General features: G+C 46.3%; 3 protein-coding genes across 8 annotated transcripts; 2 read left to right on the top strand and 1 right to left on the bottom strand.

Moving 5' to 3' along the window:
• Window positions 1-3,300: 3,300 nt before the first annotated feature.
• Window positions 3,301-11,808, top strand: TPM4 (tropomyosin 4). Of its 4 annotated transcripts, none has more exons than XM_059489868.1 (9): window positions 3,301-3,619; window positions 5,562-5,687; window positions 8,529-8,662; window positions 8,928-9,045; window positions 9,469-9,539; window positions 9,756-9,831; window positions 10,117-10,179; window positions 10,265-10,334; window positions 11,460-11,808. In XM_059489868.1, the coding sequence occupies exons 1-9, from the start codon at window positions 3,506-3,508 to the stop codon at window positions 11,540-11,542; spliced, it is 855 nt and encodes a 284-aa protein (XP_059345851.1). In that variant the 5' UTR covers window positions 3,301-3,505; the 3' UTR covers window positions 11,543-11,808. The 4 variants fall into 4 exon arrangements, with proteins under 4 accessions (XP_059345851.1, XP_059345850.1, XP_059345853.1 ...); XM_059489867.1 differs by lacking the exon at window positions 11,460-11,808 and adding an exon at window positions 10,794-11,012 and having other exon boundaries at window positions 3,304-3,619; XM_059489870.1 differs by lacking the exons at window positions 3,301-3,619; window positions 5,562-5,687 and adding an exon at window positions 6,381-6,618.
• Window positions 11,809-11,996: 188 nt separating this feature from the next.
• On the top strand, window positions 11,997-19,997 carry RAB8A (RAB8A, member RAS oncogene family). Of its 2 annotated transcripts, none has more exons than XM_059489871.1 (8): window positions 11,997-12,180; window positions 12,557-12,617; window positions 12,803-12,863; window positions 13,637-13,714; window positions 14,136-14,225; window positions 14,832-14,897; window positions 15,238-15,288; window positions 19,233-19,997. In XM_059489871.1, exons 1-8 carry the CDS (start codon window positions 12,021-12,023, stop codon window positions 19,335-19,337), a joined length of 672 nt encoding a protein of 223 aa, XP_059345854.1. In that variant the 5' UTR covers window positions 11,997-12,020; the 3' UTR covers window positions 19,338-19,997. The 2 variants fall into 2 exon arrangements, with proteins under 2 accessions (XP_059345854.1, XP_059345855.1); XM_059489872.1 differs by having other exon boundaries at window positions 16,179-19,997.
• Window positions 19,998-20,172: 175 nt separating this feature from the next.
• On the bottom strand, window positions 20,173-23,771 carry CIB3 (calcium and integrin binding family member 3). Of its 2 annotated transcripts, XM_059489873.1 has the most exons (6): window positions 23,721-23,771; window positions 23,369-23,403; window positions 22,526-22,637; window positions 22,032-22,179; window positions 21,099-21,294; window positions 20,173-20,622 (listed from the first exon to the last, which is right to left on the bottom strand). In XM_059489873.1, the coding sequence occupies exons 1-6, from the start codon at window positions 23,769-23,771 to the stop codon at window positions 20,601-20,603; spliced, it is 564 nt and encodes a 187-aa protein (XP_059345856.1). In that variant the 3' UTR covers window positions 20,173-20,600. The 2 variants fall into 2 exon arrangements, with proteins under 2 accessions (XP_059345856.1, XP_059345857.1); XM_059489874.1 differs by lacking the exons at window positions 22,526-22,637; window positions 23,369-23,403.
• Window positions 23,772-24,937: the final 1,166 nt, after the last annotated feature.

Raw genomic sequence — 24,937 nt, 5'->3', positions numbered from 1 at the left:
ATTATGAAGAGTCTGAGAGAGCCACCACAGGAACAGTTCAAAATGCACACCTAAGGGTACAAGCAGCTGTTGTCCCAAGGAGCAGCACGCACAGCCTTATATCAGCCTCCATTCCACAAGTTCCTACATGTGCTGGGTCAAACAGGGCTAACACAGTCCTTCCCACTGCATTGCCCTCTCTTGTATCTTCAAACTACACCCCAAAACTTGTTCCTGTGAGTCAGAGATGCTGTGGCACATCCAGCCTCGTGGCTTGCAGGACCATGAGGTGAAACAGCTCTGAAGGCAGGATGGCATGACTGAGGGAAAGGAGCCCTGAAGGAGCCATAAAAACACAAACAGCAGAGTGTGAGCTGGACCATGGGGCTGCAGCCAGCTGAGGAAAGTTATTAAAGGTGTATCTTGTCCCCAAGAAATCTGGTAGGGGTCCCAAAGATGCATCTTTTCCCCAGGAAATCTGGTGGGCGTCCCAAAGATGCATCTTGTCCCAAAGAAATCTGGTAGGGGTCCCAAAGATGCATCTTGTCCCGGAGAAATCTGGTAGGGGTCCCAAAGATGCATCTTGTCCCAGAGAAATCTGGTGGGCGTCCCAAAGATGCATCTTGTCCCCAGGAAATCTAGTGGGGGTCCCAAAGATGCATCTAGTCCCAAAGAAACCTGGTGGGGGTCCCAAAGATGCATTTTGTCCCCAAGAAATCTTGTGGGGGTCCCAAAGAAGTATCTTGTCCTCAGGAAATCTGGTGGGGCTCCTGCACTCCCCCTGTGCCCAGCCTTGCTCAGCTCTCAGGGTTTTCACCCCAGCCCCCTGAGGAGCCTCTGCTGCCCTCCACTAGCAAACTCCCACACAAGAGAGCGAGGAGAAGGGCACATGCCTGTGACTAACATGGTTTATGGGGCTGCCATGTCATTTCTCAAGGTTTGGAAACACTGATAACACAGCGCTTCACCCCTACGCCTTAAACCCGCTCCGGACTGAGGTCCTATGTGATTTCACCTTCCACTGCTCAAATCACAGAATAGCTTAAAAATCAGTAGAATTAAACTTAAAAAAAACATGCCCGGAGACCACCTTGCTGCAGAGGTACCTGGAAAAAACACATTTAATTTTGTGAGGTGTTCAGAGGGATACAGGCACATACCAAGTGCCAGCACTGGTTTCCAAGCAAACACTGAACCTAGAGCTGTTAAAAAATCCGATTTTTATTTTTAATATTCAAACAAAAACAAACAAACAAAGAAGAAGACAAAGAAAGGGTAAAACAAGCACACAAAAGGAGCAGATCCTTCGCTGGCGGTGCCGGGCCGGGAGGGGCAGGCCCATCCCCACAGCCCGCCGGGAGCCGCAGTCCCGGCCGCCGCCATCTTGGCGCCGCCTCAGCACCGCCCCTGAGGGCTCCCGGCAGCCATCTTGGGGCGCGGGGCGGGCTGGGTTTTCGTAAAATTAATTCGTTTTGATTTAAACAACCACAAGTCGTTGTCGTGTTTTAACCCCAGCTGGCTGCCGAGGACCACGTAGCCACTCATTTGCTCGCCCACGAGCGGAATCAGAGAGAATCAGAAGGGTAAAAGCTGGAGAACTCCTGGGTTGAAAGAAAGTTTAATAGGGAAAACAAAGGAGAAAAGGGCCCCATCTCATGGAATGGTGACATGGGAAGACAAATGCCATCACTCCAAAAGTCCCCCATTTGTGCCTCCTTCTCCCCGTTTATGTCCTGAGTGATGTCAGATGGTTTGGAATATCCTGGCTGTGACTCCTCCAATCTCTCAGGCACCCCCAGGCCCCTCCCCAGCCTGGTCCTGTAAGAGGCAGGAAAGGCCTTGGCTCTGTGCAAGCTCAGCAATAACAAAAGCATCACTATATTCTCAACCCTTTGTTCACAACAAATCCAAAACACAGCCCCGTACCAGCCACTGGGAAGGAAATTAACTCTATCACAGCCACAAGCATTGTGCTGGTGTCAGCTTTGTGTCCACTGTAGCATCATATTTAGCTCAATAAAGGGCAGATTTTCCCTTAAAAGTCTCTCCCAAAGGCCTTTCAGTGCTGTGCCAGCTGAGCCCCAGAGGATGGGGAAGCTCTGGGTCTTGTGCCATGTCCTGGTGCCCTCATGGCTGGGATGCTTGGGCAGAGGGGCTGTGAGTGAGCGGCTGCCGAGAGCACAGCACGGCAGAACTGGGCAGGGAAGGGACACCGTGGGGTCAGCGGGACCTGGATGGGGAAAAAACCAGAGTGGACATCAGGAAAAGGTTCTTCTTTCCCCAGAGGGTGGTTGGGCACTGGACATATTCCTCAGGGAACGGGCCCAAGGCTGCCAGAGCTCCAGGAGTGTTTGGGCAACGCTCTCAGGCACAGGGTGGGATTGTTGGGCTATCTGTGCACAGCCAGGAGTTGGAGTCTGTGACCCATCTCAGTATATTCCATGGCTCTGTGCAGGTGCCAGGGCAGCAAAGTCAGAAAGTGCTGCCAGGCTGCCCTGGAAGGTGCCGTACATCAGAAGATCAGAACATAAGAGCAGTCAGGACAAGGCTGTGTGCGTCTCTGAGGCTCAGCAAGAGCTGGTGAAGGGATGGAATGGTTTTGGGGACGTGTTTAATCAAGCTGCAAAAGGAAGCAGAGCTCATTCTGGGACTGTTGGATGCTCTCTCTGTCACTGGAAATACTCCTGCTCACCCCAGAGCCTGCTCTTCCCTTCACACAGCAGAAGGAATAATTTACAGTGCTCATCAGACCACAACTTCAGGTGTTGTTCAGTTCCCCAAGTGAGGGAAATTTCAAGGACAGGCACTCAAACTCACTGAGTTTGCCTTGAGCCTGAACTTGACATCTAAATTTGAGTTCTGTTATGCGTTGTACTATCACACATTATAGCTAGTTCCTTAACACCAGCGCTTATTTTTACAGCAAAAAACTCTGCTGTCTCATATCCTGCATCTTTTTATAACTTAAATTTAGCCACCTCTTAGGCATAGATTTGTTAAAAAATATTTATTTATTTTATGTCTGGATTTATTTTGGAGTAACGTAAAGAGATCCTTCCCTCGATCAGCCTCATGCCTTTTTTCCAGGAAGGCAGGCCATCCCCAAGATCTGCTGGGTTGGTTAATTGCTCTGCACACACAAAGGGGAGCTAATCAGCTTCTCTTCAAGCATGTGTTCATATGTCAACACTTGTGCTTCTGTCAGAAGCTTAAAAATGGAAACAGTTTTCTCTTTAAGAAAACAGGACCCAAATAAGGAGATGGAGTGGTGAAGATTCCTCTAGTGAGTCTGTTCCAGCTCATTCCTTAGAAAGGCTGTGGATGGAGCACCGGAGAAGGGGCCAATAGATCTGGGTTTTGTCCAGGGGGCTCTGGGTTTAAAGCTCTCTAAAACCACTTGTAGCTCATTTTCCCTGTGACTTGCCTGGGTACAACTTCTTTCTCTGTCCAAGCTGTTAAAAATCTAAAATTTTAATCATAAGATTCTTTTAGTTGCGTGACAGATCCAGCCTGTCCTTGAGCAAAAATGGAAGCTATCAAGAAAAAGATGCAGATGTTGAAGTTGGACAAGGAGAATGCCATTGACAGAGCAGAGCAGGCTGAGACGGATAAGAAGGCAGCTGAGGACAAATGCAAGCAGGTAAGAGGAAACAAAATCACTGGCTTCGTGTGTGCTGTGGAAATAAGTGTAACAAAATAGCGTGTGGCAATGTTCTGATTCAGAAAGCAAAATAATTTGAAGTTGGTTTTCTGTTAATCTTCTTTTGAAGTTTTTTGCCTTTTTGTTATGCTTATACAGCCAGGACTAGGATGTAACTTCTCAGCCATCTCAGTCTTTCCAAAATTAACATCATCCACAGATTATTAACAGTACTTTGTCTAAGTTTTCTTGAATCTTACATAATTCTCCTAAATTTCTCATGCTTTGATTCCATGCAAAAGGCCTTTACATATTTAAAATCAAAGCTGTAAACCCTGACACCTGTAGGACTAGTGCTAATAGAGTCGGCTGTGTCTAAACATTAATTAAGCCTCTCCTTGAAATGAATTAATAAAGTTCACTTCAAGTTTTTGGTGCAGAGAGTGCCCCTTAGAGGTACCAGCTGAGACTCAACAGGAGATAGGTTCTCTTATTTTTTGTGTCAAGAATAATGGAAAATATCTTAATTTGAATGCTGTTCTTTTAACTGAATTCTAACAATAACATTTTCATATTCTTTTGCTTTTCAATGTCTTTATTCTGGTGTCTGTCTCCTATTTGAGCTTTAGTATTTTCAGAATGATCTTGAAATGTTAGCTGAGTGCATTCAAGTTTTTACAGCACTTCTTGTAAAAGTACCACATATTTCCCTTTTATGTTCCCTCAATCTGCTGCATCTTCCACGCTGCTCTATGTTATAAGCATTTATCTGGCCTAATATTTCTTCTTCTTTAGAAAAACAAATCTTTGATCTTATTCCTCTTTTCTGAATTGTCTCAAAATTTCCAGCTTCTTTTTTAATGTGGGCACAATACTCAAATAGTTACTTTATTATTCATGCACAGAGTCAGCATCTGCTTCATGCTGCTCAGTGTCCCTCTGTCAGAACACCCGAGCAAGGTTTGCAGCTCTCTCACACTCTCTGGTTATTCTCTGCAACACACCAACATTCCAGAATAGCACACTCCCAAAAATGTCTTTAAAACTATCAGTGGAACTAAAATGAAGGAACTACACCAAAACACAAACTGTTTTCATAGAGTAAACTTCTGTGAAGGTGGAGCTAAATGGATAAATCACTGTCTGAACAGACTGAGCTGATTTGTGTTGCAAATGAAAGGATGGAGCAGATGGGTTTGCAGGCCCACCCTTATCAGCAGCAGGCCTCTGATAACGTGAATTCTTCGGGGAGCATGAGACAGTTTATCACTAACCAGCCTCCCAGCAGGTTATAAATAGCACAATTCTAGTGAACAATATGGATTTATATGGTATGGAGGAGTCTGAGCCTCATATCGTGTCGGGGAATAATTCCTCACAGTTGGGGAATAATCCAGGCTGGAAGGGACCTCCCGAGGTCAGCGAGTCCCACCCCGAGCAGGGCCAGCCCTGGTCCCTCCCACACCCAGAGTGCCTCATCTGGGCTGAAGTGTCCTGAAGCACACACAAAGATCATTAATTCTTTTCAGCTGTACAGAAATGGAATAGTTTCCTGAAAAATCACCAGGTAATAGTGTTACAACGAACACTAAAATGACACAATTTAAAAACATCTATAATCATGCTGCAAAACTGCTGCATGGTGTCAAAAAAAAAAAAAAGTGAGATGAGAAAGGGCTTATAAATTCTGAATTAAACCAGATGCTGTGTGTGTGGTGCAGGCAGTGTTGTTCAAGGATGACAGGTTTTTAATGACTCTTCCCTGGCAATTGCTCCCAGTCATTCTCAGACTACTGTCACCAGCAGAACTTTGATCTGGTCTTTTGTGGCTTTTTGTATGCTATAATGGGTTAAAACTAATAGTAAAGAGTAGTTTTATCATATTAAACTGTAACTGATACTACATCAGTATGCTCACTTTGGGGTTTTTTTCTCTTGAAAGGTAGAGGATGAGCTGGTAGCTCTGCAGAAGAAGCTGAAAGGAACTGAAGATGAACTGGATAAATACTCAGAGGCTCTTAAAGATGCCCAGGAAAAACTGGAGCAGGCTGAGAAGAAGGCCACTGATGTACGTACCCATGCCAGTAACTCTGCTCGCTGTATTTTCTACGCACTTCACTGGTTGTTTGCATTTCTGCCGGGGGATAGAAAGGCGGGATTACAGTTTTAGAGGGTGCAGCGTTTCAGTCTCCTCTCCCCTCTGCTAAAGGGAGCGCGGCTGTTCTGCACCGAGCCTACTTGAGCCTCCAGGGGTACCCGGAGGGGACTCCGGGGTCCTGCTGGCAATTCTTAGGGAAAGGAGAAATCTCCTTTGACAGAACTAAACAAAATGGTGCCTTTTGAGGGGAAACGGGACAGCAGCAGGATTATGCCGTGGCATAAAGATGCCCTTTGCCTTCATCCCGGCACCAGGGCTAAAGGCCAGTCCAGGCTCCGCGCCACACCCGCGCCGTCGTGGCAGCGGCGTGAAAACCTCGCCTTTGGGGGGCCGGGGAGCGCGGCTGCGGGGCGGCATCCCGCGGGCCGAACCGGGCCGGGCCGAGCGGGGCAGCATCCCCCGGGGCCGGGCCGGGCCGAGCGGGGCGGGGCTGCATCCCCCAACCCAGGCCGAACCAGGCCGAGCGGGGCGGGGCGGGGCGGGGCGGCATCCCCCGGAGCGGAACGAGCCGGGCAGAATCCCCCGAGCCCGAACCGGGTCGATCCGAGCGGGGCGGCCCCGGACGCGCCCGTCCCGTCCCGGCCGAGCCCGCGCCGCTCCTCAGGCTACGTCACCACCTCCACCTCCAGGCGCGTGACGTCAGCGGGCCATTGAAAGGCGCGGGCCCGCCACGTGCAGCACCTCCGCGCCCAGCCCGCCGCCCGCGCCCATGGCCGCGCCGAGCTCCCTGGAAGCCGTCAAGAGGAAGATCCAGTGCCTGCAGCAACAGGCGGATGAGGCGGAGGACCGCGCGCAGGTCCTCCAGCGGGAGCTGGACCTGGAACGGGACCTGCGGGAGAAAGTGAGACCGCCCGGGCTGCCCGCTCGCCTCTCTCGGTCGCTCTCTCCCGGGCTGCTCCTTCCTTCCTGTCTCTCTCTCGCTGGGGCGCGCCCGGCTCTTCCCCGCTGCGGGAGGACGGCTTGGCCGCCGGCTGCCTCCATCCCCGGGCTGTCCCCGCTCCGCTCCGCACTCACCGCCCGCGCTGCCGCAGCGCCGCGCCCGCCCCGGCCCGGCCCGAGCCGCGCGGAACCGGGCGCGGCGGCCGCGGCTCCTCGCCCGCCGCTTATCGCGCTTTGGGGCCCATTCCTGCGGAAAAGGCGCTCGAGCACCGCTCGGCACTGGGGAGCGGTTGAGCGTTTAGTAGGAAATGGCTGTTTAATTAGGCAAAAGCGCTGCATGACACGGAGCGGGGAGTTCCCGCCTCTCGGCGCCGCACCGCTGGCTTCAGCACAGCTGGGAAATGTCCGAACTGCTGAAAAATAACTTTCCGTCCTGGTTTTCACAGAGAAATGCGAAAATCTCCGCTAGCGTGCGGCTCTCCCGGGGTTGGACAGCTGGTTTCACTTAGATTTGTGTGCGATCAGCCTTCCCGGCATCTTCCTGCTATTTTATCACATGTCAGCGAGTTAGTTTTACCGTATAAGGACTGCGGGCTGCTGCTGGGAGAGGTGGAGCCAGGCTCACCCCAGATTCCCAGTGGCCCCGGCTCCATAACTTTGGAATCTTGCTGAATTAAAAAGTGACTTAAAAGCGCCCTGTCTAGTGGAAGGAGTTGCTGCCGCAGAACAGATGCCAGTTTTGTACATGATCGATGCCTTGTGTATAAATCGGGAAGTTAAACACTGCACTGGGTAAAAACAGATGAAACGTTGGATAATTTATGACTAGAGGAATCCTGGGTCAGCTTCCATTTGGATCAGCCACTGAACTCCTTTCCAAGATGGCTCAGAAGTGAATGGAAACCACTTCCTCCAGCTTAGGAGTGGTCAGTGACCAAATTTCCTAAGCTGCAGAAAAACGCTTTTTTTTTTTTTTTTCCAAAGTGTTTTAACATAAAGCATAAAACAGTCGCCCCTCCAGGATCTATATTCTGTAAAAGTGAGGGGAAAAAAAGTTAATTTTGTATATGGCAATCCTCCTCAGAATGGGGGACAAAACAGTGCACAATTCTGGCAGTTACTAAGCAGGGTTCCATTTTCCTTCAAAAACAAGCAATTAAAGGAGCTGAATCTTAATAAACACATATTTATGGACAGCAGTTTGTCCATGTTATCTGTATCGAGCATTTCTCCCATCAATCTCTTCCATTTATTAACTAGTCCATTTTTATACACTAACGGTGTTCCAATTACTGTGCAGTTTGTTCAATAATACACAAACAGATCTTATTACTGAGAAATGCATCCTGCCTAATTCCTTCAGTACTGCAGGAAGCAAAATTAACTTATTTTAAGAATCTATCTTAATTTTGTCCCAAAAAAAGCCTGACTGCCATGCTGAGGCCACTGTCTGTGCCCAGCTGAGCCTGTAGATTCTCCAGCATCCAGGATGGATCAGGACCTGGCTCCAGGGTGTCACTGAAACCAAGGGCACAGAAACCCACGGTGAAGGTTTTGGAACTAAGCCATCATGGAAACGGTTCATTTTTAAAATTTGGATAGATGCAGCCCTGTGAAGTGCTCCAAAAATACCCCGATCCAGCAGTCCTGTAGAGTTCCTTTTTGTGTGGCAGGAATGATAAGTGCCATTAAAAAAAAAGCAAGAACAAGCACACACTCCATACCTTGACATTCCTGAGATGCCAGAGTTGAAGCAAACAAAAAGCAGCGGCAGAAGGGCCCCTGAGCTGCCCTGCAGCCCCAGGGAGATGCTGCTGTGGCTTTAGGGACACTGAGTGCTGTGTAACCCTGCTCTGGGCATTGTTCACACAGGCTGAGGGTGAGGTGGCAGCTCTGAACAGACGCATCCAGCTCGTGGAAGAGGAGTTGGACCGTGCCCAGGAGCGACTGGCCACAGCCCTGCAGAAACTGGAGGAGGCTGAGAAAGCAGCAGATGAGAGCGAGAGGTACGCTCCTTTTTTATTTTCTGGTGTTAAACAAAATGAATGTATATCAATAAAATACTCCTGTGTAATTTAGTATCTGCATGTGCTGCTGCAGGTCAGAGACTTGAAACTTTCTTACAAGCCTGATTGGGTAATTCCATTACCCTTGATAACCACTGTGGTCATAAGGGGCCTTTTTTAGGTTACAAATATCAAATTCCACTTTGTGAAGTTGGGATACAAGTGCCAAAATGCTTCTACATTAAACATGCTTTGACTTCTGCAGAGGAATGAAGGTTATTGAGAACAGAGCAATGAAAGATGAAGAGAAAATGGAAATTCAGGAAATGCAGTTGAAGGAGGCCAAGCACATTGCTGAAGAAGCCGACCGCAAGTATGAGGAGGTAAAAGGGAGAAGGAAATGGTGAAATGTACAGGAGAGCCATGAGCAATAACAACACTGCTCTTCCGTTTAGTCCCTCTGTTCAGCTGGCACTGGCTGATGCTTCAGCCTTGGAACATTGCCAGCAAGGAGGAATTTTAATGGTGATCTCAGCATCCTCAGTACCCAATGCTAAAAATACTGCGAAGTCCAACTGGGGAGGGCTGTTACATCTGTGGCTGTATGCTTCAGCCTAATTTCCTCACTCCAGAGCAAGCAGGAGCAGAGTACTTCTGATTGCCTGTTGAAATCTGTAAAGAGTGTCCCAGCCTGTGGCAGGGGATGGAAATGGATGATTTTTGAGGTCCCTCCCAGCCTCCCCAGCCCTGTGCTGTGATTCTGTGAGCTGCACACTGACTGATAACTGGCTGTTATCTTTTTACAGGTTGCCCGTAAACTGGTTATTCTGGAGGGTGAACTGGAAAGAGCTGAGGAGCGTGCAGAGGTGTCTGAAGTGTGAGTAACTGTTCAGAATATAGGAAATATCAACACTACATTGCATTAAAAATAATCTCCTGATAGGCAGGCATGTAGTTAGTACTCATAGAAAAGTTTATTTGCACACTATATACCTGGTTTTCTTCTTTCAGACTTAATTACTTCCTCCCTTCCTCCCTCCTCCAAATCATAACAGGAACACTAATAATTCATACTTCTATTTTCCCTTTCTAGTAAGTGTAGTGACCTTGAAGAGGAGTTAAAGAACGTCACAAACAACCTGAAATCTTTGGAAGCTCAATCTGAAAAGGTTGGTTCTTTCAGTAAACTAAAGGGTATGGGCAAAGCCAAAACTTGTAAATAGAATTCATAGAAATAAACCAGAAATACAAAGCAAATGAGAGGTTTGACCTGCCTGCCTGTGGATACCACTCCATCAGTTCTGCCCAAACAATGCTGAAGCTCTGCAGGAGAGTATGGAAATGGTTTTTGCAGCTGTTTTAAAAGGAAGAGTGCTTGTAAATAGGTCACAGTTTTATAAACATTTATTATTGTTGCTACAACTTCCCTTCAAGAGCGTTTATTGTTTTCACAGTACTCGGAAAAAGAAGATAAATATGAAGAAGAAATCAAGATTCTCTCTGACAAGCTGAAAGAAGTAAGTTTGGCCATCCCCAAGCTGGATGCATCTTTGGGCATAATCTTTCTAGGAGCACCCAGTGATGCTATTTCACCTTTTTTAGGCTGAAACTCGTGCAGAATTTGCAGAGAGAACTGTTGCCAAACTGGAAAAGTCTATCGATGACCTGGAAGGTATGGAATGAGTCAAATTTCTTTAAAAGTGATCAGTTTCAAATCAGATGACAAATTCTATGAGTGGGTGCTGGATTTAGTGGGAAAGAACAGCAGCATATTGGTAGATGGGTGTGATGTGTCTACTGGTGGAAATTCTCCTGAAAAAGGTTTTCTTCCATAAAGTTGGTAACAATTCCCTGATTTTGGCCAACTAACAGATGGAGGGACTCAAGGGCTCACCATACTTAATCTGCTTGCTTGAAAACAGTTATGGGATTACAAAAAGTTCACATAGGTGGAACTTCTGACCAGGCAGCTTTGTGGGTGTTTTTGCTTTCCTTCTGATACTCAACTACTCTGTTTTTCTTCTTTTGTTTTCCTCCCAACTGCTTTGGCTGCTGTTGCCTTTTGCCTCTCCGCTCTCCTCCTGTGGCCTGTCCTCCTCCCTGCATTTCTTGCTGCCCTGGTGCCTGACAGATGAGCTCTACGCTCAGAAGCTCAAGTACAAAGCCATCAGCGAGGAGCTCGACCATGCCCTCAACGACATGACCTCTTTGTGACGTGCCCCGTGTGGGGACACGGGGAACTGCCTCTCACTGTGTTCTCTCAAGCTTTTCTTGCCTGTAATCCCTGCTGTCACTCCTGTGCCGCCTCCACCTCTGTGGGAAATGAGCTCAATAAAACGTGATACCTCTACCTGTCACCTTGCAGGGTTTAATTCTGGATAGATCAGCTCAAAGTCGCTGGTGATGGCACCAGAAACACATTCAGCTCCTCAGGTGGGGTTGGGCCAGACACGGTCAGCATGGGGCTGCACCTGACAATTGAACAATTGAATTTTGGTGTTCCTTTAGTCAGTGAAAAGCTTTGAGTGTACTCAGTGTCTACTGGTTAAAAACCTCCCAGTCCAAGGAGAACCCAGCAGGATGTGGCCCATAAATGACACATTAAAACAAAGCCCTTTCACACTCCATGAGAAGTGTCCAAAAACCTCTCTTAAGCACAGCAATTACAAAAAATTGGCCCAGTTTTGATGATAAAGGTGTCTTAAATATGAAGGTAAGTTACCCCAGGTTTTATTTAAAGAGAAAAGGCTATGAAATAATGTGATTTCAATCTTGTGGTTTTCTTCTTTCTCACCAGAAAAACTCGCTCAAGCCAAAGAGGAGAACCTGGGCTTGCACCAGACACTGGACCAGACACTAAATGAACTGAACTGTATATGAGGGGCTCAGAGCTGCCAGCAGCCACGGGAGCCAGCCCAGGCCCTGCCCCGCTCCTCTCCTTTCTCTCTCTGTATCCTGGAAAAGCCAATTAAGTTATGACCGGCACGGCCACCCCGTGGCTCCGGGGAGCCGGGCCGGGCCGGGCGTGGCCGTGCCCTGGCTGTTCTCACGGTTCCCTGCTCCCGCCCTGTACCCCCGGTAGAAGCTGCACCCGAGCGGCGGCGCCGCCTCCGCTGCCGTTTCTTATTAAAGGATTTCTCACAGTACCGAGGCCTCTTGGGGTTTTTGTGCCGCTCGGGGGTGTGACGTCACGGTGCGGGCAGGTACGGGAGTGACGTCACTATGTCACAGCCCGGCCCCGGAAATTACGAAGAACCGGCGGTGGGGCCGACAGCCAATCGCAGCGCTGTTTGCGCCCGTGTCAGAGCGGCCCACCAATGGCGTGCCGGCTCCGTGCGCTCTCCGCCGGGCTGGACCAATGAGCGTGTGGTGGGCGGGGCCGGTGCCCACCAACATGGCGAAGACCTACGACTATCTGTTCAAGCTGCTGCTGATCGGCGACTCGGGCGTGGGCAAGACCTGCGCGCTCTTCCGCTTCTCCGAGGACGCCTTCAACGCCACCTTCATCTCCACCATCGGTGAGCGCCGCCCGCACCGCGCCGCGCCGCGCTGTGCTGTGCTGTGCTGTGCTGTGTACCGCGGGGGGATCGCCCGCGGCACCGGCACCGGCGCGGGTTCGCTGCCGTGGCGGGCCCGGTTCGCTGCCATGCGGGGTCACTTCACTGCCATGCGGGGTCACTTCACTGCCATGCGGGGTCACTTCACTGCCATGCGGGGCCGGGCTCGCTGCCGTTCCCTGGCGGGATCTCCGCACGGGCTCCGTGCGGGGCCGCTCCGGGCAGCGGCGGGCAGCGAGCGCTGAGGACGGGACACTGAGCAGCCGAACTGAGGGCAAAGCCGCTGGGTCTGGCCTTCGGCGGGAGCTGTGGGTAAAGGAATTGGTTCTCCTTTCAGGAATCGACTTTAAAATCAGAACGATAGAACTCGATGGCAAGAGAATCAAGCTGCAGATCTGGTAAGGCTCCTCTGCCGCTCCGTGCTGGGCGTGTGGATGTGGTCGGTTCTCATCCGCTTGTGCTGCTCGGTGGTTCACGGTATTTAGAACCCAAAAGGCAGTTTTGAAGGCTGGTTTATTTATTTATTTCTGTTTGGCTCGTGGTGGTGCTAGCGGGAGCTGAGGCGGTGTTGTGTGTGTTGCAGGGACACGGCCGGGCAGGAGCGGTTCCGGACCATCACCACCGCCTACTACAGGGGAGCCATGGTAGGGGCACAGCCGGGATCCTGTGCCGGGGCCGGGTAAACGCAGCTGCCTCTGGAGCCCTCCCAGCGTGGGGCTCTGCCAGGCTGCAGCTCACAGCTCTGCTGCTGCTCCGGGGGCTGCTGGAGCTGTGCTGGGATGCTGGGTAACACCCTTTGCTTGGCTTAGAGTTGGGGTAACTGAGAGGTGTTTTAAAAACTTCAGTTTTCAGTCTCATGAGAAGGGCGAGACAATACAGATGTTACAATTCATGCCATCAGAATCAGAAGCCAACTATTTCCTAATTACAATACACTATAAGTGTTTCTTGGTTTATCAACTTTTTACCACACTATGTTGTAGATACCTTACTAAAACTACCCCCATAGGTCCCACTACAATATACCTTTCATAATTCTATTCCTCCAAAGTATCTAGTCTTATTTACAAGACCATCTGTTCAAACTTTTTTCTAGTTCCATTTCTCTCTCCACAATATCTGTTCTATTCTATAGTATTTCTAAGTCAGCATTTCTTGTCTCAGAGTTTACACAGGGATGCACACTGTGTGTGACTCCTGTCAGGTCCTGAGAACTCTCTATAAATCCCTTTCCCACATTGGGACGATCTGGGACTTTGCAAAGGCAGCTTCCCTGTGTTTCACTCTATAAATACATGTCCTGCACACCTTATCTCACTGCCATTAGCTGGGAACCAGTTGTTAAAAATAGCCACTGTTAAACTGCTCCTCTCTGCTATAAACTTTTAACTAATAAACAATTTTTCTTTACCTTTAGGGCATCATGCTAGTGTATGACATCACCAATGAAAAATCTTTTGAAAATATTCGGAACTGGGTGAGGAATATTGAAGAGGTAATTTCTCTTTTTACTCATTACTGACTGTTAAGGTGTAATTTCTTCCTCTGAAAGGAATTAAAGCTGAACTGCTTCAGGAGAGTTACATTTTGTCGTGTGCTGCAGGATACTTGGAAGATAAGTGGGATGGAAGTCAGTAACAGTTCTGGAATGCCTTGGCTGATGGGGATTTGTTGTTTGGCTGTAGCTCCTGTATTTTTGGGGGCACCAAATGTGCTAATTTCCTGCCACAACAATTGATCCAAGAACTGCCATGGTGCAGGTGACATGCTGGGAAAAAGGGTTGGAGGGGGCTGGAAATCTGTGGAAGATGCTCGGGACTGGCATCTCTGTGTTGGGTACTCAGTGGTGCCTCTCCTGCCTGACAATGTGTGTCTGCAAAAGCCAAGCCCAAGTTTCTGCTCTGTGTTTGTCTCAGCACGCCTCTCCTGATGTTGAAAAAATGATCCTGGGGAACAAATGTGATGCAAATGACAAAAGACAGGTGTCTAGAGAGCAAGGGGAGAAGGTGAGTGCTGTGGTCTCCATGTGTTTTGATTTGGGCTTTTCAGAGTGTAAAACCTGCCCTGCTGGGTGTGTGCACGTGGTGCCCCAGGGGTGTCCCTGAGTGACTGAACTGTCCCCAAGCTGCCATGGCAAAGCTTCCCCCACTGGGACCAACAGCACAACCTCTGTTAAGGACTGCTGTCAATTTTCTGACATGCATGGGACTTCTCTAAAAGGATCTAGAGTTGGACATGGAGAAAACATGTTTTGGCTGAAAGCCCCTGGGACAAGGTGGATGGGGTTGTCTTTTCTCATCTCAGATGTTACTGAGTCTAGGCAGAGTTTTTCTCTGCACTGTGGTTGTTATGAGACTGACAAGGTATCTGTACAAGAAACAAATAAAAAAGAGCAAGTTAAAATGTGTGCAGAGTGTAAAAGAGCAGAGCAAAGCCAGTGAGAACAGATGCCAGTGGCAGTGGGATTTAGTTCCTCATTTTTGCAGATTGTTCTGTCTGTAAATGCCCAGCTCCACTGGCTGGTGGCAGCAGGGACAGATGCAGTGCCCAGGGCTGTGTTTTGGAGTTGTTCCTGCAATTGTTCCACTAATGTGCAATCTGCTTTTGTTCAGCTTGCTGCAAGTTTCGGGATTAAATTCATGGAGACCAGTGCAAAAGCAAATATAAACATAGAGAATGTGAGTACTGATGCCTTTCTCCTGTATTTATTTATTCTCTCTGTGCAGAGCAGCAGTGTGGGCAGCTGTCCATGCTGGTGGGGTGCAGAACCCACAGATGGGTTGTTCTGCATTTCCTGCAGCACAGACCCTGCCTGGGAGTGCCACTGTGGCTTTGGGGCTCACAAAGAAGGTTGTGGAGCTAGAGAAGGAGCATTAAAACCTGGAGCAGAGGGAAAAATACTGAAAAGTTAATGTTCTTGTATAGCATGTTAAAACTTGGGAGGGCAGCTTATTGCTATACAAAACTGTTAGAAAGTATTTTATACCCTGTAACACTGAAATGTTTGACTTGTCACAGGCATTTTTCACTCTTGCAAGAGATATCAAAGCAAAAATGGACAAGAAGTTGGTGAGTAACTTTGATTTCATCCATGGTGGATTTAAATAGGAAAAAAAAAGCAAACCAAAAGCCACATTGCAAGAACTGTTTCACACTGTATAAAAAATGTGTCATAGTCTCTTTTGTGAAGGATCCCTGAAAGTTCTAGAAATTTATTTTTAGTTTGTCAAGCTGGGCTTTGATGTTGGCCATCTCTGCATTTCAGGAATTAGCTGTAATGGTTGGGGTTTTCTAAATAAAATTATCTGTTATTTGTTTTATCAAAAGTCCGGGGTAGAGCAGTTTAATGATACTTCTCACTCTTGCAGTCTGAAAATCATATAAATTAGAGATAGAGGAGGCAGACATCATACTTCAGGGTAGAAACTTCAAACTGTTTAAGGATAGGTAAAGAATGAATGGTTTTGGATAATCTTTGCATGAATATCCTGGGTTGTGTTTTTACAACAAATAAATGCACAGTGATGTTGGATTGTTCCTTAAGAAATATGAAATTAAACTAATGAAGGCTCTTCCTCTCTTACTGATATTTCCACCTTCATGTGACCAGACATGAACTGATGCCATGGGATATTTTCGGTCTTGCTGATGATTCCCAAGCCTTCCAACAAGAGCCTGACATGCCCTGTGATTTGTTGGGTTTTAGTCTCAGCTGTCTTTGGGTTAATGGAAGCTGAGGCCTAGGCACAGTGTGAGCTGGTTGAAGCCACAAGCTGCAGATGCAGTTTTCCAGTTTTTTATCATGGCTGGTGTAAGACTGAGATAAATGAGTGAAGCCTCTTACTGATGGTGGGAAAGGTTCTTGTGTATGTCAGGCTTGGTTAAGAGTGACCAGATAAGTGTGGATGGAAGAATCTGTTAAGGATAAATCAGTAACTGGATATTCTTTCCACCTTCAGGAAGGCAATAGCCCTCAAGGCAGCAACCAGGGAGTCAAAATCACACAAGAGCAGCAAAAGAAAAGCAGCTTTTTCCGATGTGTTCTTCTGTGAGGGACGCGGCCTTAATCCGAGCTGGACTGTGCCTGTGCTAAGTGAGGTCTCCTCTTTCTGTGGACTTAGTGCTCCCAACATACCTTGTCACTCTGTGACCATCTGAATAAGAAATGGCTTATTTTGGTAATTGTCTGACTCTTCAGTTATGGAGATGAAACAAGTTTATTTTTGTCAGATTGCCACTGGGCATGTGTATTGTCTAGCAGAGGAAGAGCAGATCACATGTGACCTGGGATGCAGCACCATTGCTTCAGTCTTCATTCCTATCTGTCATATATGCAGTTTAGAAAGATGAGGTTGTGATCAAAATAAGAAACTTAAATGCCACTGTTAACAAAGTACAGGTGTGCATTGATGGTACATGAGCTGCACACTGAGCAGTGGCATGAGACCATCCCAGAAATGCACCCAGGTGAGCAGTGCAGGCTGATGCCTTCCCAGGAGGTACCAGGGAGCTTTCTGCAGCTCCACCTCTTTACTGCTACAGAGAAACTCCTTTATCTGCCTGTCTCTGACTCAGCTGTGTTACTCTAGACAATCCACAAGTACAATTGATGTTTTAAAAAAATTCTCCTCAAAGGAATCTATTTTTTTAAGAAAAGAATGTGTGCTGTACATAGAAAGGGTCCTTACCATTGGTAATTCATCCATGTTAGACTTGACTGTGCTTAATTAAGTACTCCAGACATTCAGACATGTTTAACAGGAGCTGATGGCTACACTGAGTCCTGTCCAGATGATCTGTCATCTGTCCTTGGAGAAGCAGAGTCAGGCAGGGACACTTACACAAAACCTGTCACCTTACAATGGGTGGCTTTACCACTCTGCAGCTGGGAATGACTCCGGACCTATCCTGACAGAGTTGGCAGTTTTAAATCACGACACAGAAACGTGCTGCACTGCTGCCAGTCACGTGTTCCCATGCACACCTGCTCACATATGCAGATCAGTGTTGCACACCAGAACACTTGTGAGTGAGGCTCTCTTGTGCTGGCTGTTGGTCACTGCAGCATCAGGCTGCTCACAGCTTGTGCCAGAGCACACCCAGCCCTCCCAGAACAGGCTGTGTCTGTCCCACAAAGCCAGGCCAGGACATTGCCACGTGTGCAAGGCCAGAGCCAAGCACAGCTCCTGCAGGGGCTGCAGGGCTGGCTCTGGGTTACACCGACAGGAGGAGACAGCAGGAGCATCACTGTCCCAGGGACTGCAGGGATGGTGTGCCTGACCAGAGAACACACCAGCTGTGTCCTGCAGCTCCCTGGAACTGAAACAGCCTTTGTTTACATTGACAACTGCACTTAAGGGTAAAATCCAAGTTGATTTTGAAGTTGTGGAATTTACTCACCAGTTTGGTTTTCTTTGAGTTTGTGGTATTGAACTCTGGGCCTCAGAGTAGTGCTAATAAGTGTTGCTGTGGTTAAATATCTGTTGAATTCACAATTAAAACTATAAATCTGCAGCATGCAATTGGGCCCAACAGGAATACTGCCTGTTCCAAAATGGAAAAAGATTTCACTCTGTAAGTTGCTGGTTTATAGAAATGCATTTTAGATGCATTTAGATGATCTCTGTCCTGATTAAAGCTTTCCTCTAACCGAAACCTTATGATGGTTTGGTTCTTTGTTTACTTGTGGCTTTTTAGCATGAGGACTTGATGAACATGCCCTGTAGGGGATTTATACATAGATGTAATTGTAGGATAAAACCATGTTAAGTTACTGAGGAGGCTTCTAGACAGAGTGTAGTTAACACAGACCTGTAGACTGGACAAGCAGCACCTCTGTCTTGAGCTAAGGATGTTTTTTAAAGATTTTTTGTGTGCTTCAAGTAATGATTGAGGCACAGCTGGGGTGGTGATAAGACAGGCTGAATTTCCTACATAACTCTGTAACAATTTGCTTCTGGCTTAGTCATAACTGTGGATTGTCTTGCATCTGTATTGTGCTTTATACAGCCAGATGCTGAGCCTGATTTATTTTTCAGAGTGACTGGAAAAATTGGTGTTTATCTGACTTGATACCATGGCTCTGCCATGATGCTGGTTCTTGCCTGTGGACTGTATCAATAACTCATCCCAAGATGGGAAAACAAACCATATTCATTTACAAGTGGGTAAAACCTGAAGGATGGTATTGTGATTTTTCACTCATTTTCTAAACCTGAAGTTACTCTTGCATTTGTATGTGAATACCTTCTGTTTAAACTTATGCTGGTTGTTGCATGTGTTTATGCACCTAATTATGACATTATTTCTTCTTAAATGGTTGGGTTTATGAACAACAGCATTATTGCTTGATCTCAGGAAGTCTCATGCAGTTACTGTGACTACAGTCATCACTGTACTTCTCTACACAGACATTAAATCTGTGTAAGCAACAGGAAACCTAAAATGCAAGTGTGAGAGAGGAAAAGGTTAAAGACACTGCACTGCACATGGGCTTAGCTGTGTGTCACTAAACACAGGCATCAAATCTAGAAGTACAGTGTGTTTCCATCACATCATTCAATTACTGTGCTTATTAAGTATGAATGTACTGGAAAATGCAATTGTCAGAGAGGTACTCTGTAAATACATACTTAATCTACTTGTGTCTAAGCTTTCTTTAACTAAGGAGGAAAAAACCAGAAATTTGGTACAAAACCTGTAAAACTGAGGAACTGAAGTAGGTCTGCAAAACTAACTGTGCTTACTACACATTCTTAGTGTCTGAATACCACTAAAATGTCAAGTAATTGCTTAACATTTGTTTTGTAGAGAAACAAACCCATTTTTGAGCATGTCCTCAAATTCCCTTATTTCAGTGAGTATCATGGAATTCTGTGGTTGACCTTATTTTTGAGGCTGGTTGCAGTACATTGCATAGTTGTCAGAGACCTGTCAGTCAGTCTGTCAATTAATGGTGGAGCTGCTTTTAACACTTATTTAACACCTGTGTTATCTTTGTCCTGTGCTGACAGGCACAGCTCATGTTTCCTGCCATCAGAACCTTCTGCCAGCTTCAGACTTCCAGCCTCAGATTTATAAATCCTATGGATTATTGTAAGTCTCTTTACTGCTGCTGAAAATTCTTTGGTTTCTCCTTTCCTGTGAGATGCTGATCATCTCCCTGATGATTGCTGAGGGGTTTTTGTGGTGGTGTGTTTGGCTGATGATCATGCTCAAAACTGCCATGATTTCTTCTTCTCTTGGACTTGCCAGGGGATTGCACAAACAGCTGTGTGAGGATGGGCTCCTTTGTGCTTGGGGAAGAATGATGACTAACATGTGTCTTCATTTCTAGCTTAACTAAAGATCTGTTCAAAGGAATGTGAGTGGTAGCTGCAGTCTGAGTGTACCAGGCTGCCTTATTCCCATCCTTACTGATCCTGAGTTTCTGTGGTTAATAAAGGTAATTAACTGGCTGGTTAACTGGTTAACTCCAGCCTTTCTGCAGGAATCATCTGCTCTACATTGAGTGTGAGTTGGGACTTAAAACTTTGTTTGAAGGGAATTTAACACATCCCAAAATTTGTAAAAATAACTGTAAATTGTATTTTTCCAATGATCACTTTTGGCTGCCACCCTTCCCACATTACAACTGCTTTCTTAAACACTTCTCATTGATTTTCATGTTTGTATTAAAAAAAACTGTTTATTACAGTATGTCTGTTTTTACTCTCTTGTACAGGACCCTAAGCACTGCATAAATAAACTTCTTATGAGAAGAGAATTTTACAAACTCAGGTTTTCAGTCCTGTTCATCATTTGTGCACAGGGACCCTGGTGGGTGTGGAAAAAAGGGGATTTCTGAAAATGGAGAAGAGGGACAGGACCTGGGGTAGACTTTTGTCTAAACTGCTGAGGTTTTCACTGTAAATCCTGAACTATGGGAGAATACTTCAGGAACTGATTTATTGGACCGTTTATTAAGACCATAAATTATCAAGAGTTACTTATGTCTTTGAAACTAAAGGGATTTTTTCACTGGTTAAGGCATTTTTGGGTGAATTTTTAGAGGTTATAGTTTGATACAAGTTTCTTTACTTCCTGGTGGTATCTGAACTTTAAGAAAAATACTTCCCTTCTGACTGTCCAGGCCAGGTTTGCTCTAGCTGAGGGTGGGTAGACATTTTGCTAAATTACTGGGAAATTCTGCTGGAGAGCTTAATGAATTGTTCCTTTTAAAGAGAAAAATTAAAGATAGTGGTTCAGTGAACCTCTGAGTGGTTCAGTTACCAGAAGTTGTCCTCTCTGCCTCTCTCATCTTGTGCTCTCATGGTAATCTCAGGTGAAGTAATGGTTGTTGTAAATCCCAGAAGCTCTCCCATCCCCGAGGTTGATGAGATTCAGATTCGAATATGAAAGGTGCTGTTAAAAAAAGGAAATCATGAGCACTTATGCATCACTGTTTAAAGGGTTTACTACAGTTAATTGTAGGGCTCTGTGATAAACTGGGAACTTTATTTTTTAAAGATGTGGTACATTAAATAAATGCAAGATTTGAGTGCTGGTTTGTGTAAGAAACCACATTAACACTATGTTAAACACTGAGTCAGCAAATCTCATGTATTTATCAATGCAGCCTAAGTGCTAATACTAACTTTTTAAGTTACAAGGACATTCTATCATGCAAAAAGTACTTTGGAAGTTCAAAAGCAAGTCAAGAAGCCTCCAGGCTTTTTCAAGCATCTCTTTTTGCAGTGTTTGCAGTGGGCAGCTCTACTAGAACCTGCCACAGAAGAGTGGTGATCTGCAAACACTGAGGAGATATAAACACACACTTCAGAGGCTTCTGACAAGGAAACAGAGAGAATTTTGTGCTAGAAATTCAAAGCAAATATTACCTGAGGAAATCTGGAGCTCGTACAATCATATGCTGAAAGTCTGCCAAGGACAGTTTGCCATCATTGTCCACATCAGCCTCATAAATCACCTTCTCACACACGAGGCTGACTTCTTCTGGGGTCAGTTCATTTCGGGTTAATTTGTTAACAGTTTTCTCTAGGTCTGATTTGCATATGTAATCATCGTTGTTGAAGTCTGACAAAGGAGGAAAAGTTAATTTAAAGTGACAAAAGTCAGCATTTTACATGGTGGTTTGCCAAGACCCAATAGAAGGGCTTGGTTCCCAGGCTGTGATGGATTTTTATCAGTAGAACTCTCAAATCAGAAATGAAGTTACCTCCATCTATTTGTAAAAGAAATGTGTTACAAAATAAAAATCTCTTAATTTCTCCTTTTCATACATCAGGGTAACAACTGTAAGTAGTTTAATGGCTGAACATAGCCTAGCCATCATTAAATCAATCCAGCAAGATTGTGTTGGTCTGATACATTGTTTGTCTTTAGCTGATCATAAAGTAACTGTAAATACACTTTAAAAAAAATCTTTATATTTGTATTTGGAGGAAAAAAGCCTGCAGTGTGCTTCCCTACCTCCTCCTCCTCCCAAATCCACCCTACAGATTCATGGGGACCCAAATCCCCTGTGCTGTACTTTTCCAAGCAGCCCCTCAGACAGAAATATTTCTTCATGTTTATCAGCTCTTGAAAACTGCAGATAATTTCAAGTTGTAAATTTGATAGTAAATCTTAATACCAAATAAATTAGAGACAAAAGGATAAAGAAAACCAGAAGTTTTTAGAGGAGGGAGAACAAACATTCAAGTGCAGTTAAATGGAACCTAGAAGTCATCATGCTGACAAAGCAAGGATTTTGCACCCCTCCACGAAGCTGCAGGATTTCCCCACTTACTTTTTATGCATGTCTCACTCACCATAAATTTTAAAAGCATAATAAGCTTTCAAGTCTCGGGGAGCCATTTCACTTAGCACAGAAAACATGTCCAGAAAATCATCCAAAGTCATGTTGCCGTCGCCGCGCTCTGAGAACACCTCAGCTATCCGCTGCCGGAACGGGTTGTCCTGGGAAACAGCACAGGAGCAGGGCAAGGTCATCCTTACCAGCATTGATTTCACTGCAGGCAAGGCAAGTGGAGCCAGATTATTTTTGTTGAAACACCTTTTTGGCAATTCCTCCCCTTTCTGCCTCTAAGTTCTTGTCTAATGCTGTGTCAGAAGCAGACACAGCCACACCCGGTTTAACCTTTGTGCTGTGTTTTCTGGGAATTACTAGAAGCTTCCAGAAAGGCTTTTCACTTTGATAGCCCAAATTTATTTCCGTGGCAGCCTCCCAGCAATTAGTCCTGGATGAATTATTCAGAAAGGGTAGATGAAGCTGGAATGAGTCACTCGAGTCGTGTGTGGGTACCTTGAGCTCTGGCATGCTGCTGATGAGCTCGTAGGGGAGTGTCACGGCTGGTTTGTCCGAGTAGTCAAGGGGAACGAGCTGCGGGGCCAGGTCTCGGTACCTGTGAAACAGCCTGAGACAGAGAGAAAGCCTTGTTGGCTCTTGAGACTTCTGAGAACAAGCTGGTTTGCTTTTCCACCTCATTTTTCACACTTTGCGTCCATTACCACATGGAGATCAGACACTAAGTAACTGTATGTTTTTATTGGAACAACCATTATTAAAACAAGCGACGTAGTGAAAAATACAAAGCTTCATTACAGAACTAAAATGCTTACACAGGACATGCAGCCAAACATTTAGGAGAGGAAAACAAATTCATGTTTTCAGTGAGGACTCTCAGTCCCACCTGATCCTGCCTTTATCAGATCCTCTGGCCAGAAATTAAATAGGGAGTTCAATGAGAAAAACGCATCTTGGAGCAGCAGTGTAATCGTTTCCAAGAAAACATGAAGAAAACTCGGCACAATCAGCAAAGTATTCCAGAGGATAACAGTACACTTTGAAGCATCTGTCTGAAAACCCTGTGAGAGAACCGTGGATGTCACTGCCACTAAGACATAACTCATTACATTTATTTCTAATAAATAAAGAGGGACTAGTTCATTAATATAAAATTTAGAATTCTGACTCAGTTTATGAAAACGAAAAAAGCCACAAAAAATGGTCCGATGCCCCCAAAGTATCACTTTAAATTTTAGTAAATCCATTTAAAAATTATTTTAAAAATACATTACCCCATATGTAACCCGCCTTTACAGCAATCTCTGCCCTTTATCCACAACATGCATACAGAAGACTGACCTCAGAATTTCTTTCCTTGTGAAAAATGTGCAGTCCTATGAAATAAGAAAAAGTATAACACAAAATGACAGTTTTTAGCATGCATTGGCCCAAACTTTTCGCATGCAGTGACTTAAATAAAGTTATACTGTAGTTTATGTGTAAGCATTAAAGATTTCTTTTTGGCATACAATTAGGCATATCTTATAACCCTTCCTTTTGCTGTAAAAAAATCAAACTATGTTCCTAAAATCTTTGCTGCAATTCAGTACGTCTGCTTACTAATTTTTAAAAGATGTTGTTTTAAAAACCCAACAATACCTTTGCCATTATTCAATGTCCTGCCCAAACAGCCATTTAGTTTGCTTTATACCTGGTATGCATCCAGTTGCTCTTGAGTGAAAATGGTTTGCTTGTTGCCCATTTTGAGCTGGGAATACTGACTCTTGTCAGTTCTTTCCTCAAAGGCACCTTTAAAGGTCGTCTGGATATTCAGTTATTAAAAGCTGCAACAATGAGGCTCAGGTACAGCAGAGGATCAGGTAACCAACTTCTACAGGCTGCAAAGTATCATAATAGGAGCATTTCATCAAATCTTTAGTCTGGCTGCTTGAGGCTCTTATCCAGCAGCATTCACCCGTCTCCTGTGTGCACCACGAAGACTCGGGTTACAGGATTTAGCCAAATAAGTAATAGCTGCTCATTAGTGCCCTTTAGCTGCAGGTAGACCCAGTGGACACTGCTTTTTCATGCCTTCAGATACGGGGAATTAACTGAAAAGTGTTAGTAGTGTTTTCCTTCTTTAAAATTTAACATCAAATGATGGAAATTTGGTCGCCTCTCCTCCTTTCCTTCTCACGTTTTATAGGGTCAGAATTAGAAAGGTTGGAAAAGCCCTTTTAGATCATTAATGCAGCACTGCCAAAGTCACCACTATACCATGTCCCCAAGTGCCACATCCACATGTTTTTTGAACACTTCCAGAGATGGTGACTTCACCAGTGTCCTAGGCAGCCTGTGCCACTATTTTCCTTTAATGCACACGGTTAAAAACATCCACATTTTGCAAGTCCTGCTTCGGTTCCCCTCACGGAGATAATTTTGGACTGGGCTCACTGCCGGATCCCCTCACGGATGGGCCGGGCGGGGCTCGTTCCCGGTTCCCCTCATGGAGGGGCCGATCCGCTTCACGGAGGTGCAAGGCGGCTTATGGCTGTCTCTGTTCCCCTCATGGAGGTGCAAGGCGGCTCATGCCAGCCCCGGTCCTCCTCACGGAGGGACGGAGGGGCCGGTTTTCCTCACGGAGGTGCAAGGCGGCTCACGGGAGCCCTGGTTCCCCTCACAAAGGTGGCAAGGCGGCTCACGGCAGCCCCGGTTCCCCTCACGGAGGTGCAAGGCGGCTCACGGCAGCCCCGGTTCCCCTCACAGAGGTGGCAAGGCGGCTCACGGCAGCCCCGGTTCCCCTCACGGAGGTGCAAGGCGGCTCACGGCAGCCCCGGTTCCCCTCACAGAGGTGGCAAGGCGGCTCACGGCAGCCCCGGTTCCCCTCACGGAGGTGGCAAGGCGGCTCACGGCAGCCCCGGTTCCCCT

The sequence above is a fragment of the Ammospiza nelsoni genome, chromosome 27 (assembly GCF_027579445.1).
Source record: "Ammospiza nelsoni isolate bAmmNel1 chromosome 27, bAmmNel1.pri, whole genome shotgun sequence".
In the NCBI taxonomy this organism is placed as follows: domain Eukaryota; kingdom Metazoa; phylum Chordata; class Aves; order Passeriformes; family Passerellidae; genus Ammospiza; species Ammospiza nelsoni.
Note: the sequence above shows the minus strand (reverse complement) of the source record. Positions and strands in the feature narration are given on the sequence as shown.